The sequence below is a fragment of the Neodiprion virginianus genome, chromosome 6, assembly GCF_021901495.1.
Source record: "Neodiprion virginianus isolate iyNeoVirg1 chromosome 6, iyNeoVirg1.1, whole genome shotgun sequence".
Classification (NCBI taxonomy): Eukaryota; Metazoa; Arthropoda; class Insecta; order Hymenoptera; family Diprionidae; genus Neodiprion; species Neodiprion virginianus.
In genome coordinates, this window is record NC_060882.1 from 22685807 (window position 1) to 22702511 (window position 16705).

Here is a 16705-nt window from a genome sequence, read left to right on the forward strand (position 1 = left end):
ATAAACTTATTAATTTCACCAGCCTGCTGCAACGATTTACGGAGAACCAAACCAATCACAATTATGACTCACTCAATCAATCGCTGTTACGATATACCAAATGCTGTTCTACTTTTTTCATCCAAATATTAATCTAATCGACTCTGAGCTGAATTTCCCACCGTAATTCAACAAATCGATCATCAACTTATCTCGGAGCGCTAGAAATTTCTGACAGCTTTCGCACCGAGGTACCAATAAGCACGTTATATCTAATTTAAAAATCAACCAAACAGAACAAATATTCAGGTAGTGAATATTACAATCCATACGTACATTGGTCGTAAGAAGTAAACGTTCAAGTCGGCAAAAATCGCGATGTATCTAATTTTCAACAACGAGACGAGAGAGAATTCCTGCAAATTTCAATTTTCTACACGAATCGATGACGCTCGAGACTTTAAGACGTTAGGTAATGCAAACGAATGCTGATTAATGCTTTGCCAACTTTCGAGGAGAATATTTTGCCCGTCATAAATTGCTAAACATACAGGTAGTCTACAGTCCATAGGGTATATGAAACAGGCAGGGCACACGCAGTGTAAATATAACAAGAATCATAGACATCACGGATTCTCTTTCTTGGTTTTTTTTTTTCTTCTCCTTTCCCCCCCAACATTTTTCATATGCTCACGTATACTTCACCTCGCGTCTGTCTCATCATAGACCTGTACGTTTAATACTTGTAGGCAAGAAGCTATCTCGGTAGTTTGAACCGACTCTTAACGACCCGTGGTAAAAATTAATTCGATACAATCCCGTGGAACGAATTTTCGCCTTATACACAGGTTGTAACGATAAATTCTGTACTTGTGCCTCGGCAGTTGTACACCGTCGATTAAATAAAACGGAAACAGCTAGTGCGACAAAGAAAAAGAGAAACGAACAAAATTGCACAAACGATAACGACGCGGCAAACGTTACACAGAAATTATACAAATTGAACGGAAATTACGACTAGACTTCTCTTACCTCGCGCAACGGAACAACAAAAAACGAGAACGTTGATCGAAGCTGTATATCTACGTACGTAAATGGAGCACACGTAAACACGAGCATAGGATATGCGCGTACCTACGTACGACCGACACGAATAAGAAACGATTCCGGGTTACGTGTGTGTGACGTGAACGAGGTTATTAATTCAAAGTTATCGGAAGTCGCACGAGGCGATATAATACATTATGCAACGTCATATCGTCAAAGGACGTTGCAGTCTACAAAGTAAAACCAGGATATAGAGGGAGGAAGGGGTTGCATGGTTCGGGATGAATTGGATGTACAAGTCGCAGCGGCGAGTTCGGTCGCACATGTGCGGCGCACACAGGCGTATATGTATGTATATGTGTGCTCACACGTATATCCAAACACGTCTGAGGATGAGCTGACCACCGTGAAAATTAATTGGTCGTCGCCGCTGCCGCGTTTCCCGAACGAGAGTATAGATTTTTATGTCACCGTCGAATCAAACTTGATCGTTGGAGAGTGTGTCTGATTGTGAGCAAGAGGGCAAGATTATTTGACTCATTAACCGTCCTCCGTGTTCCTCCTTCCTTACGTATTCCTCAGTCTTATTCTCATTTTCCTCACGCTCCTCATACTCTTCTTCTTCTAGTATGCGACTTTGTAGTTCGTTGGTCGTTGGCGTTAAAAGCACGCGCGCATTTTCATGTCTCACTTGTTAATTAAGAAGAGGAATTTAAGCGGCGTATAGTGAAAGAGATGACGAACCAACTTCGACAAATCGAGAAAAAAAAAACAAAAGGAACGCAGTAATGTTTTTCCGTAAAAAACACACGCACACATCGTCCAGATCCTCGAAAGAAAATCGATTTGTTTTCTTTGCATAAAAACTTTGCCACGAAAATTCCTCTATTACTCCGGTCATCGTCAGCACCGTGGATTGATCGAAAATGAGTTGCAAGTTTTTCCGACCAAATGAAATAAACGAAAATAGAAAGAAAAGAACCGGCTATACGTGTACAATTGTATACATAAACACACGTGTACGTGTAACAAATTCGTTAACGATTACAGGCGAACCGCCAAAGCCAATTATACGGATACGTACTCGCGAATCGTACGCTCGATTCAACGCGACTTTTGACCACCGCACAAAACTACGTACACACATATTGCAACAGAATAAAGAAGCGTATAAATATTCTCAGAATCAATCCTCCTCCAACTTCTCAACAGAGAGCGGCGACGAGGAGGAGGAGGCGGAGAAGGAGGAGGACGAGGTAGGTATACGATTGTTTGGTTTATACTCCATACTCCTCGCTCCGCTCGCTCCCCACACTCGCTATCTTCCTTTATTCCCTCCTTCCATTCCTTACACGTAACTTCTTTTTCGTTTCTTTTACTCCTTTCTTTATTCCCCCTTTTTTTTTCTTACTCCCTCTCGCTCCCCCTCGTCTCTCGCAAACCCTCGTTCAATTCACTCGCTCGCTCGCTCTCTTGACCTCACTTAAACCACGTACCAGCCGTACACACACACCGCGAAGAAAAGAAAAGAAACGAAAATAAAAGAAAAAAAAACTTAAACATCTCCACGTTTCAATAAATGTTATGCGCCGTGTGTTCAAACCTAATGCCGTGAGCGGCGTTGACGGAGGTGGTTGAAGTTCCAAAGATTAAGAAGAAGAAGAAGAATAAAATAGTGATAAGAATACAACGCCGCACACAATGAGGACCTAAACAATGAAAGGTGAATCAGGGAAATATCATCACCTTCTTTCTCTGCCAACAATAACAGAGCCGTAAAGAAGAGAATTATACCCAATATAACGGCGAAGCGAAAAAGAGAGATAAAACGATGTGCGAAGAGAATGAAAATTGAAAAACAAAAATCAGGGTAATACTTACGGGAGCGGATGGATGTCTCGCCGGCGCGGGGTACATCTTAATTGTTTCCAATACTTTTATTGGCGGCGGTGTCGGGGATGGGGGTGGGGGGTCGGGGGGTGGGGGAGAGGGGGAGGATATGGGAGAGGTGGGGGGATATTAAGGCGACTGTCAACTGCTGCGACGTCGAGTCACTTCATTGCTAAATTTAGTAGGTAAATCTTGAATCGCATCCGGGACTCCTACTAATATTTCCACGTTTAATCTCCGCCTCGTCAGCATGAAGGTTTCACCTCACTAAACTATCGTTACACACCACGCACATATTTTCCGAACGAACTTTCGGATTTTTTTTTTTCTTTCTCACAAACATCCAGACGTCCGTACGCGTGCGGCGTTCATATGTTTCACGCGCTAAGAGTCGTTTCTATCCTATTGTAACAATTTACAATTTTATTATACTTGTTATTCGTTTGTTTTTTCAATTTTTTTGATTCAAAGTTTTTTATTCTATCATACACCTTTCTTCAACTTAAAATTCACGTTACGAAACAGAACGGATATGTGTTTATTACAACAATTCACAGGCAACACGTTGACCCGAGTTTTATGACTGTTGGTATTGTTGTTGTTGTTAGGGTAGAGTTTTCTTGCGAACACCTTTCGAATCAGTTCGTTGTATTCCTTTGTCTACGGTCAGTAAAACGTCTTTCAACCCGATGTTACGAAGAAAGCAGTCACGCGATTATCATTCGGAGCGTCGTGCCTAGATAAATAAGTTGAATTTCACTCGATGTATTACGTATATATTAGACGAATGTACGACGTAGGGTTTTATCTGTTTGTCCATCGAATGGTTAACATATCGCGGATCAAACGCGCTCCGTTTCACCGTATTTAAGCCCTCGTCGATGACTGATTAGAAAAAGAAGCGATCGCAAGCTAGGAACCGAACGAATGAGAAGAACAAATTAAAGTATCAATAATAGCAACTGATGTCGGTCTAGCAGCAATTTTTTGTCAGCTCGTTTGTTTCTTATTGTCAATTCGATCATCCGATTGTGAGTAAAAAAAAAAAAACAACCGTCAAAACTGATACCGTTCAACGTGAAAACACGCGAATGAAATCCATCCGACTTTTGGCTGTAAAAATAACTCACACTCAACACGGGTGGCGTTGCGATCGTAGATTAAAAAGTAAAACGTTTTACGACAGGCGGGAAAGTTTAAGAAACAAGGAATAAAACGCGACGAAAATGAAAAAAAAATAAATAAATAAAAAAAACAACCGAATAACGTAAAACGCACGCTATCAACTGTTGCAGTAAATACCGGAAGCGGCGTTCCTCCCCTTCACTTTTTCATTTGTTTATATTTGCGTTTTTCGTTTTGTTTTTATTTATTTATTTTTTTTTACGTTTAACGCAACGGGCGGAAGGATCGCCCGCACATCCCGATGCAACTCTATTGTTGCCTGCCCCCTCTCACTTCTTCCCTTTCGCGTTCACTATCTATCTCTCTTTATTCTCTCCCCGCGTCGCACCCCCGCCACAAACCGGGCGAAAACACGCACAACAAACTGGAGGGCACTTTTCACGAGCACGAGCACGAGCACCAGCACAAACGACACGGCAGCTCCGTCAACGACTACTTGTGTCGACTTCGCTGGGTCGAGTTAAGGGTGACGAGGATAAGAGAGAAAAGAGAGAAAGAAAGAAAGAAAGAAGGAAGGAAGGACCAACGATTTCAAGAAGCGATCGACGTAGATACGTCCGGCAGAACCACGCGTCACACGTCACGGAACGTTCTTCGCCTGCGAGGAACGACGCTCGACTGCTGGGGGCTGGAAAGTTGGAACGTGTGAACGCCGCTTGCCGCCGCGTCGAAACACACGACACGGAACGACGGACTGACGAACCGTCTCGTCCCCCCCCCCCCTCGCTCGCGCTTTCTCGATCTCTCTCTCTCTCGCTCACGCTCCCGACAGGCGCGCGCATCCCTCGCTGCTCTTCTCTTCTCTCTCCCTTCTCCGCACAGCCGACATAACGCTCAATCTCACTCTCTCTGTCGCTCTCGCTCTCTCTCTTTCTGTCTCGTGCTCGTTCAACGAGCGGGCGGACGTACCGACCAAGTCTTCTCCTCCTTCTTCTTCTGCTTCTTCTTCTTCTCCTTCTTCCTTCATGGCTATCTCCCATTACCGACCAAGTCGAGTACCAAATGTTGCGCTGCTGTGTCGGAGAGAGCCGGATGAGTGCAGCGAAGTGCTGAAGCGAGACGGCGCGGGTAAAGAATACTGGTGTGTGGTGTTGGTGGTAGGGGCCGGGGGAGGGGGAGGGTGTGGGGAAGAGGAATGGGAGGGGGATTCGTTGCGCGGAAATTATAATACATACTACGCGTTCCGAATCTCCGATGTGTTATCACTCATCATCTTACCTCCTCCGCCGTTACCCATACTGTGGGTACATCTACTTATACATAATACATTGGTACACTAACTTTCGGTGTAGGTATAATATTGGCGAAATGAAGAGGCGTTGATATTCGGACATGACGGAGTTCGTATATATAATTATTATTGCATCGTATCTGTACGCACGTATATGTATTACACGCTGTACTTACACGTTGAAAAGTTCTAAGATTCTTATCGATGTACAATATACGAGAGTTAATGCGTACGATAGAAGTAATAATTTTATGTACACACCTATACCTCAAACGATTTTACGTTACACGTATTTTATCTCTACCGTATAGACGATAATGGATTAATTTGGCTATATTGTATACATGTATACAGGGTCATTCATCCGTTGCTGAACACCAGCGATATGACAGTGTAGAAACGGATAGAGATTCGTGGTAGTTTATATCGTAAGCGCGTCCCAGGATTGGCTGGCGCAGTTGTCACGTGGTTCGAAACAGAGCCGCACCATACTTTGATCGTTGAATTCCCTAGATAATATTGCGACAATGACAGCCGGGCTAGGGAATTCAACGGTCGAAGTGTGGTGCGGCTCTGTTTCGAACCACGTGACAACTGCGCCAGCCAATCCTGGGACGCGCTTACGATATAAACTACCACGAATCTCTATCCGCTTCCAAATTGGCATATCGCTGGTGTTCAGCAACAAATGAATGACCCTGTATATATAGACACAAGTCATTAAAATTATGATTCACAAACAAGTCACACGTAACGAAATAACAAGTTGACGATACGTTCGATACGGATAATATTATGTGTACATTTGTTGCACAAGTAAGCTGTAGAAAACTTTTTAATATCAATTAGTTATTGTATAAATACCTTAGAGTGGTATGTAACTCAGAGGTAGTTAAACCCGGTAATTTTTGTAGGAAAATACCGATCATGCCCTAGTACTGTGGCTTTATACCAATGCTTAGAGTGAATGCACAGTTATATGTACATGCCTGTATATTTTTAATTATTTACTTTATTTTTTTTATGTTTATCGACTCCGACACGGCACCACGGCGTTTCAGTAAAGCGTGTGTACTTTCCGTTCAACCGGGAAGAATCGAGGGGAAGGACGTCGGTTGCGACTTATCTACTCTTGGCTAAACGTGTATATATTATATATACGTATGCGTACAAATCTTATTCATCGAGCCGAAGATAAACTGTGTTCCATTCCCTTTCTCTTCATCTTTCAGACAGTTTTCTATATGCAAGTATACGTCATTTTTATTTTTTTTTTTTTTTATTTTCCGTTTACACAGCTTATTCAAGAAGGGGTTTGCCAAAGATCAAGTGCCGGCAGGATATTTGTTCCGCACTCGAAAATGGATTTTCTAAAACGTGACATTGTGCGATAGAACATGTTAAACACATTATACCTAATACGTTATAAACGTACTCAGTCATTTAAACAGAAATGATACAATAAGCGTACGGCAATATATCTTATTCTCAATTTTTTTTTTTCATGCTCGAAACTCAATCCTTTTCCTATGTTATACAAGTTTACGATTAGATCGATGGCCACGTGTGATCTACACAGTGTAAAATATCCACACACCCAAGCTTCGCGGAATATAGCTGATGTACACGTTGCACGTATGCGTGCGTACAATGTACCGATATACGCTGCAGCAGGTGAAATGACGAACGCGCATACACCGGGGAAGGGGGTTGAAATTAATAATTTAAAACGCTATCCGATGATGCAGCAGCGGGAGCAGCAAAAGCAGTAGCAGCGTATTTCAAATTTCCATGCGAATGTCAAATATCGAGTAATTGACCGTGTGCATTTACCTACCCGACAGCCTACGTTACACTGTTTGCATGTATGTAATGCTCGTCGCGTAAGGTAGCGGGATACATCGAACTAAACTATTTTTACTTTTTTTAATAATACAGGTACGCAACATTTTTCCGCGGTTGTTATTTATCCTGGATGAAATTAATACTTCCGTATAAAGGTTCGTTGATAAAAATAATACAGTCTATACTTGGTAATCTTTTAAGGGGGGTGCCCTAGTCGATTTCAACGTTGACGCATACATCTCCAAATATCGACGTCTGTGTATTTGAAATGCGAAAAAGGGCTTAACAGCCCCGTTATACACGCAATTCTTAATAAAAACATTCCAACGCTTTTTCATTTGACGCAGAAGTAAAGAAATGGCATGAATTGTACGAAATCGCAATAGTAAGTTCTTCAAAATTCATTCAGAAAAATATACGCATGCACGTAAATAAACATAATAATCTTTTAAGACAGCTCCGAAATCTCTGGCGGCTAGCTGCCCGGCCAATTCCCATTAACAAGGGGACAGCTTTTTTTCCCAGCAAAGTGCACCGAAACACAATCGTCGCGGTCTCCGAGCCGCGTCGCATAACATAATTTAAGAAAAGAACGTTCGCCGTTTCCCTCGGCGAAAAGAAATGTTGCGGAGTTAGTGGCTACGATGCAAGTGCAGGCTGATTTCTCGCGTTAGAATGTATTCACCGTGCATGCGGGTCGCTGGTTAAAACGTCGTAACGACTTCTGTGTGTAGCTGCTTTCGTCTTTCTTTTACCCTTCTTTCCGTTTTCGTATTTTTTCCCTCGCCCTATCCTTCTTTTTCTTTGTAAGTCGTCGAGTCGAGTCGAGTCGAGTCGAGTCGTGCCATTACCGCCGACCAACTCGTCGACTGTACTCGACTCTATCCGCGTGTATCTGCCTCTTCGTCCCTCCTCTGTTCACCCACCGGCAGAAATTTCTTACTCTGCGCGTCCCGAATAGGATATACCTCTTTCTTTCGCATCCCAATAGCCGCCCTCCTCCGCATCTCTGTACCAATCTCAACGCACACATGAACAGGTATACTTAAACAGCTATTCTCATCCTCCGCCTTCGCGTCCCCCCGTATCCTCCAAATCCAGATCCGTAAGAGATACGCTATATAACGCTCCTTTCATCTCTCTTCCCGCCCCATGTAGCAGTCGCATAATTCGGCCAGGCTTCATCAATTATCGTTTCTTTCTACACAGTTACGATTGGCGAACCGAGTGCACAGTTTCAGCGCACAAATGTATACCTGTATTACGTATATATGTACGCATGAAGTGCAATTCGACGCGCGGTATGGATTTCGAAGCGCTTGCATCGTCGTCCGGAATGCGTAATATCAGACCGTTTTCCCGCATCCTGATAACTAAACTTATAGGGGAACATAGGGCACGACGAATCCCCTGAGCCGACAATTATTTTTTGTTCCTTTCGAGCACCGGGTCACAATTTGCTTCGATCTATGTCGAACGAATTTATCATTATATTGCGTTGCTTGATTAAAAAAAAAAAATTGAAAGAATTCTACTGAATGACGGACTCCCTCCAAAAAATGATTTAAAAAATGTTTCAATTTTTTTTTATTTCAATGCCTGCATCCTTTAATTCTACCTGCATTGAACGAACGACTGATTATCTATCGATATGTATGACCAAATAAATTTATATTCCGGAGCAAATGGCTTTTATCTAAAACATTATTTTCAAAATATCTTGAAAAACAAAAAATTTTCCGAACTGAAAGAATGTTGCAAACTTTAATTAAACACACATTACACCAGCATCTAATAATATCTCGATATTAAAAAAAATTCTTTTCTATTTTGTCAAAATTTTTCAGAGGTTCCATTGTGTGCCTCGCGTTCCCCTACGGCATCTGACTGGCATCGTTGTGAGTCGTATATACCTATATTATATATGTGTTTATAGCACGCCTACACGCTCAGTAAATACACTTGCTTCCGGATCCACGCTCGCAAAAAAACGTATCGCCCGACCCACTCATCTATAAGCAGCGAGAAATACCTCGTTCAAACCGAACGTGTTATTTTCTCCTCGTAAATTACTTTTCTTCTGTAACTATTGTTATTGTTCATGTTGTTTTTTTTTTTGTTGCTGTTATTGTTAACAGTAACGGTGGTAGATAGTATCTTTACCGTTGTTACAGCAATGTGCATTTTTACGTAGGTACCGATACGTTATACGCTGATACACGTACAGCTTTTTTCACATTCCCGTACGCTGCTGTTCTGCATCGCGAATAATGGGAGTATCGGTATACATGCTGTACCCATTCTTTTTTACGATGTTTGCGGTAATAATCTCATCGCCACCGTGCAACATCACACCGTTGTACGTACAAGCACACCGCAATAACGCATCCATGCCGAATGGGATCAGGTTTGATTCAATCCTGAGTCAAGATCAGCCGACGTTGTGGAATTAAGGTGTATTGTACGTGATATCTGTAGATGCGATATACTTTATAGGCAATACGCACACTGCAGCACTTTACTGCACCCTTTTGCTTACCCCGTCCACAGTCTCTGAAGGATTCACGAGATGCCGGTCGCGGCTTTTTATGAAGTAATACACAAATACGTTTTGACGGTGCCGAGCTGCGAGAAAGATTGCGAGATTGTATAATAATAATAATAATAACATCAAAAACAACAACCACAAAAATAATAATAATAAAAACAATAAGATGAAATCGAGTCGTTGCTGAGATTTCCTGGACTCTTGTACTACAGACAAATGGCCAGCGACGATCGCATGATAAATGACTGCGGTCTTATTAGGTGTATAATATTCGTTGCCACGTTGCTTTTTTCTCTACGTGATGTTTTTTTCGTGCGGTTTTGACGTGTGGCGGATTTTTATTTACTCTTCATACATGATATTTGTAATGCGCAGAGCGGCGAGTCTCTTTTAACTCGATATATACACACACGTACGTACATCAAATTTCTACACCGATATTAACGGAAGAGGAATCACGATTTTACCAATTTACTGAACGCGTATCAGGAACTGACGTTTACCACGCGTTCAACATATAAAGGACCGACGTTGTCGTAATAATATATGTCAAAAAAATTATACCCAAGTACATGAAGTACCTACCTATCTGAATACAGAAAATTCGTCGGTAGGTCGATACAACGGTTCATCGAAGGTACGTGCAGTCATCAATGTTTCCTTACAACGTAAAAAGAAGCGATAAAATTATACACCTCCGAATGAGTTGAAGTTACCGCGCACGAACTTACTATTGTACAAAAAATTCGAAGACGCGATTCGTCCGTCGTCTGTGTGTTACGGCAAGTTATGAATTGGTTTGCTTCTTCAATTTTCATCTCAATCGTACGCACCTTACAAGCGCGGCAACAAAAAAAAAAAATAAAATAAAAAACCGTACTTTACAAAGTTTTTTTCCTATTGGGATAATTGATAAATCGGAGTTTCGAAGAAAGGGTCAACGAATATCGCGGTTTTGCTTGATGGGATAGACGTTCGTGTTATTCCTCATCGCCGATTTATCACCGGCAATAAAATCGCGCCACAGTGTGAGATGTAAAAAGAAAGGCTTGCTTCATCTGGTAACACGGTTGAACAGCATTTGCTAAGCGCGTTTTACAGAGATTTACGCTACCGACGCAACGACCGACGGTACGGTGCTGTGACCTACGGCATACATATGAACCTCCACCACTGACGGGATCGAAGAAGCAGCCTCTTGCTCAACACGCATGACACCTACTCGCGTCCATATTTTTCAACGGGCGACTGGTGTTTTTTTTTTTAAACCGTTGACGAAAAACTACGTAGTTACCTCCGTTAAATTGCGAGCTTGACCTATGAAGGTGAAGTAAAACAGATGACAGACGATAGGGAATTTTCATTCTCGGTCCGGACCGATTCACAGATATACAAGAAATACGTGACTGCGAGAGATGAAAAAAAAAGAGGGAGGGGGGATCGCGTCGTCTCTCTCTGACTCGCGTCGGCTTGGCCGTCGGCGGTGGGCAAGGTGGTGGGGGGTAAGGGGAGTAGGTAGAGGGACGAAGATCGCGATAGGACGAGCTGAGATCGATGCTGGGAGCTGTTACCGCTGTTAGTAGTCGCTCAGTGCTTACGGCAAGTCGGAGTTGAAGCAGCGGTTTTTCCCGTACCCCGACCGCTTTGTCGCTCTCGATGGTGTAAGACTTTCGGCGTGTTACAAACAAGAAAAGAGAAAAATAAAACAGGCCTTGTACAAATAGTAGATATTAAGAAGTGTCGGTTGTGAAGGAAAATCAAGGTCGGACGGGGGGGGATTTCGGAATATCGCGAGAAAGGCGCGCGTGTGTGTGTTAAGAAGAAAGGAAAACTAAAAGCATATAAATTTAAAAATCACAAGACGCTCGAGACGCATCGCTAGCGCGTTTTCTACCTGCAACGTTGCGATAGCGGGGAACCTTTTTCACCCGTAACGATTCGATTGCCGCGGGGTGTTTTACGTACCGCCTGTTGTTGTAACGACCGAATCGCAGAAAGGCGAGGAGAGCTTTCGTCCCACGCTCATTTAACCGGACCTCTGGTGTTTTACCCAGCTCCTTAGCCGGGCTGAGAGAGCGGTTGAAAAGAAAATAACGGGGATAGAGAGAGAGAGAGAGAGAGAAGAGGAAAAAAGGAGAAGCAACGAGAGGAAGACTCGCCGGCTGAGTCATCGGGACAAAGAACAGCATAAACCAGCTGATAGAAGAAGAAAAGGGGTCGGTTGGTAGAGAGTGCGGCTGTCCGAGGAACGTAGCATGAAAATATGGATTTTAAAAGCCTGGTGTATCACGCAGCGAGAGACGGAAAGCTCAAACGTCTGAAGGTAGGAATGCGGTTCACGTTTTTATTTGCTCTTTACTATTTCAACCTTCTTCTTATTCTCATTCTTTTCGTTCTATTTTTATCGTTTCAACCTACGAATTAGCTTCGATCACTTTCGTAACCAATTCGAAAACCTCACGGACACTCGGTGATATAACTGTTTTGTTTTTCTTGAAACTCGATATTATTATCGCTCAAAGCATTTACCTCCCTCCTTCTCCTCTTCCTCCTCCTCCTCCTCCTCCTCCTTCTCCTCTCCCCCCTCTATTCGAGGGCTTCAGAACTTGGCGATACTTTTATTATTAACGCGAAATGTTTAATTTACAATTAGCCTCCTTTCCAACCCGGGGGAAACGATAAGTAACGTCAAATAAACCCACTTTTGCGGCACATACGTAATACATAATATTCGCTTGCGAACGATACGCGTCAACTGTGTAAATTTAAAAATAACTCTTTAAAGTCAGCTGCGGCAGATTTACGATAACTGTTCCTCATCGATTAACACAGGTTTCAAAAATATTTCATTCAACGAAAATCTTCGCATGTATCGCATGTACTTGATACTCGTTACAAAGAGTTTGAAATTTAAACATTATTCGAATAAGGCCATCGAGCGCCAATTTTTCAAAAGTATTTATCACAAATGTCGACAGAAATAAACTTGAAACATAATATTTATCACATACCTAACAAAGATTGTTATTCGTTCGGGATTGAATTTTTCACCGCACGTGTCGTCTTACATCTCCGAGATTTTAATCGTGCCCCCCCCCCCTCCCCCCCCTCCCCCTCCACAGGTATCAAAACAGAGATTAGTTTTGTGTTTATCTTTCAGTTATAGCTGTGCAGCATGTGTATATATGGTTACAGACGGCTATAAGTTGAAATATGGCCCTGAAGAATAAAGTATATCATACATATCATGCACCTTGTACGCATGCGCGTGTATTTAGACGCACGAGCAAACGTTAGCATCGCTACAGGATGTGACGTGGGTTACAATTAGTATTCGATGAGTGATGAATTAACGTATCGCTTCAACGCCCGCTATGTTTATACATGTATGTGCATAATGTCGCGAGTTACAAAATTATCCCTGCGAATTCATTGGCAAGACACGATCTTCGTGTGTAAACATACTCGTCGAATATTTCTACGTTGAAATTAATATTACAATTGGATTTCAATTTCTTGTTCTATTGGAAAACCGTTTAAATCGTTTACAGTTACCATTCGAAATCGGAATCTGGCAGCAGACCGAGGTTCGCCTCTTTTTTTTTTTTTTTGGATTTCGCTTTCTGAAAATATTCCCGTTCAAATTGTTTACGCTAACTTGCAAATATTTCAAGTATATTATGATAATCAGCTTGAGTGGAATCATTTTTCAGTACACAAGGTTGCTACTTGCAACGGTATTACTCAAGAGTTTCGGTACACGTGTACACCTACCTACTCGATAACGTTTAGATTATTATATTTGAATTACTTCAATTTTCACTCTCGAGTCAGTAAATAATAACCGAACAGACTCGTTCCCAAAAATAAGATACACAGTTTGACCCACTTAATGACTAACCGCGACTTGCGCATGCAATGTTCTCGATTATTGGTAGAAAAAAAACATGTAACAAAAAAAATAGCCCCTCTTTTCGGCATGCATTTATTCAAAGCTCTTATCCGAGGCCAAAGCAGCAAACGGTAGTTAGTTATATTTAGGAATTGATGTATAGTAGAGGCAAGCAGGCGTTTGTGCATAGGCGTCGTGAAGAGCCTGCAGAGCAGCTATTCACAGGCGTAAAAAGAGACTCGGACACGGTCATTGGTTTTAACCCGAAGAAACCCACGGAAAGACGCTTCTGGCCGTCTGCTCTGAGTGAGAGCCAGATTGTGAACCACGGTCACCGGTCGTTCCGCGTCTGCGCAAATACGAGCTGGCCTTCCGTTTATTCCTAATTCATTTTCAATCCCTTCATATACGTTTTGCATTTCTATTTGAACTTGGCTACGTACGTAAGTGGGAATCAATGTTCGTAGTACACGTATATTATACACCTGGCCGATCATTCTTCAATTAGCGTCTGGAGAACGATTTATCATGCGCTTAATACGTGCATACGTCAGACATGCGACACTTTTTCAAGAAAGGTATCACATATTATTCCTAAATTCTATGTACACGCGGATAAATTGAGTTATTCGTAGAAGACAAGTGTATGAGCGTTGCGTAGATAGAGTAAAGGGAAAAAGATCGTGTTGCAGTTCTTACTTGGTACTTCTTTTCTTTCCAACTCGCGGAAGTGTCGAAACAGGTATCGTTGGAAATAGGGAGGTGTTGAATAATCTTTACCTTAACTTTGTCGTGATTTTTTTTTAACCCCTCAGGCATATTTTTTATTTGTATATATATATTGTTATAGACATGAGAACCGTTGTAAGCGCAGGGAAAGATTTGAAATAACGAGTCTGGAACTCATTCACCGTTAGACGTAATTTTTATTTCGCATTAAATATATCGATGATAATCGGCGAATGGAGAATATGCGTCGTCGATTGGTTGGATCGATTGAAAAACTTCTATAGAATAATGAAATATTCGCATCAAATACCCGGAATCCTCTTTCAAGTCAAATTTAGTTCTTTATTAATCAAAAAGTTTCCATCTCTTTGAGGAAGAGAGACAGGTTGACATTTATAGTTGGAAAATTTTAATCGCCTGCTTTTTCCCTGAAATAACGTTGAAATTTATAACTTTTACATCCGTACACTGGTTAGTATTTACGCGAGTACTTTGGCAGCCACTGAAGTCGATATGTGTGTGTGTGTATATACATATATACACATGTATATATAAGATATTATACGGTTGCGCAAGCTCCTCTCGTTGCCTGCGCATTTCTGAAAATATCTTCATTTATTCCCGCCTTATTATAACGTCAGTTTAGAGAAACAGAAATAGATCATTCTTCGCAGATCCGCGTTTCGTTCCCACTTTGAGACACGCGCCGCCGTTCGCGGGTAGCGAATAATATTATTTTGTAATAAACGGGTAAATTTTTTGTATACCAAATAAGGAAACATGCGATCACATGTAGAAAATTTACAGGCAATCAACAGTGAACAATGTTCATGTAATAACATAAGGTACAAAGGCGTAATATCAAAACGACCTACCTACTACAAAAGAAACCCCTTCGTAAAAACCGACCTTATAATCGGCAATATGCCGCACTTTCGACGTTGATTTCACACTTTCATTTATTGCGAATAATTAATCGTCATTGTTTGCTAATTAGTTACATATTTCAATTTATGTCAAGTAAGATCGCCATCCGGTCACGTATATTCTTATAATTTGTACCGCCGCGGCACGGATTTTATGTATAATGTATGTTTATGTAATATTCCGTGTTATAATTTATGCCAACCACCGTAGAGTCACAAGCACGTTTAAAGTAAAGAAGTATACATTTTTCTATTACGAGTATTATAACGTATTTGATATTCGAATTTATACCTCTATGACTTCCTATGTTTGTACAAATAAAATATATTTATGAGGTTTTTCGGTGAGCAGTTTGCATTGGATAAATATTTTTCCGTGAATCATTAGTGAGTCTCGTTGTAATATTGGAATATTAGTATCCGCACTGTGTTCGTTAAATGTACGTACAGTACACATATACCTGTAGTATACAAACTATCCTGACCGACCGGAAAGAATTCAAATCACTCCTAGCATATTTCTGCGCAAAAGAACTTTTTTCCTCTTCCCGTGTTATCGTAATTATCGCAAATCGCAGACATGTAAGAACTTATCGAGGATAGGTTTTACAGTGCTGTTTCATAACATTATTGCAGGTTGTTTGACCAAAGATATCGATTTTATTTGCAGTAAAACGAAACGTTAATTACAAAATTATCGTAGGAATAGATGCAATGTTTTTCCAATACGAACTACTTTGCAACGCCAGACATTACTTTGCAGATATAACGACGATGTCTGATTGAAATGCTACAGCATGGTGTGCGAAACGTGTTATTCTTCTAACTAATGTATTCAGAAAATCTTAATTTTAAAATCGTGTAGAACTACTTGTTTCTATATTGTCTATTAACTAAATTTGTTACGAATATGCTTGAATTAAAAAGATAACATTATAACTAAAGCGGCCGGTGAAAGAATTGTGTAATCTTTAACGTTTTCCTAATAGTAGGAAAAAAAGGAAAGAAAATTAGAAATGTCAACGAAGAAAACAATAAACAAGAAAATTAGTCGTTTGTCGGTTACATTTTATGACTGTAAAAAAAACTTTCGCGCTTTGACCTTCGTTTTCCATTTGTTATTCTTTCTCCTCTTCCATTTTTGTATAACGAATCTTAAAATGATTTGACGGTTACGCGTTTTACGCAGAGGTAGGCAGGCAGTCATACGCGTTTTTCTACACACAGGGACGAAATTGACGCGCACCAATCTATTATCGGTGTGTTTCTAATTGTGAGTTGGTAGGCTTCGTCGATTATGCCTTTCATAGCTCAAGGTCCCGCCGTACAAACACGCGTGTAAGTCTAAACACCGCGAGTCTGCTTACACGTATCGTTTGTGTTACAGCACTGGGCCTTTTAACCTTTGTTTAAATAGAGAGAGGATTTCGAAT

The 16705-nt window shown here is 41.3% G+C and overlaps 2 protein-coding genes across 16 annotated transcripts in view; one reads left to right on the forward strand and one right to left on the reverse strand.

Moving 5' to 3' along the window:
* Nucleotides 1–4748, reverse strand: part of LOC124306950 (protein groucho) — a 57010-nt gene extending 52262 nt beyond the window's left edge. For 5 of the 15 annotated variants that reach the window (XM_046768157.1, XM_046768156.1, XM_046768155.1 and 2 more), the window contains exons 1-2: nt 4219–4747; nt 2908–3652 (exon numbers count right to left, since the gene is read on the reverse strand). In XM_046768157.1, the coding sequence (XP_046624113.1) occupies nt 2908–2943 (36 nt within the window). In that variant the 5' untranslated portion in view covers nt 2944–3652; nt 4219–4747. Of the gene's footprint in view, nt 1–2907; nt 3829–4046; nt 4170–4194 lie in introns of those variants that run through there. The other 10 variants (XM_046768154.1, XM_046768143.1, XM_046768151.1 and 7 more) reach the window with 9 other exon arrangements.
* A 6529-nt stretch (nt 4749–11277) lies between these two features.
* The window catches only part of LOC124306724 (protein fem-1 homolog CG6966), a 29562-nt gene continuing 24134 nt past the window's right edge, over nt 11278–16705 (forward strand). The window contains exon 1 of the mRNA XM_046767668.1: nt 11278–12048. Coding sequence (XP_046623624.1) covers nt 11989–12048 — 60 coding nt within the window. The 5' untranslated portion in view covers nt 11278–11988. The remainder of the gene's footprint in view (nt 12049–16705) is intronic.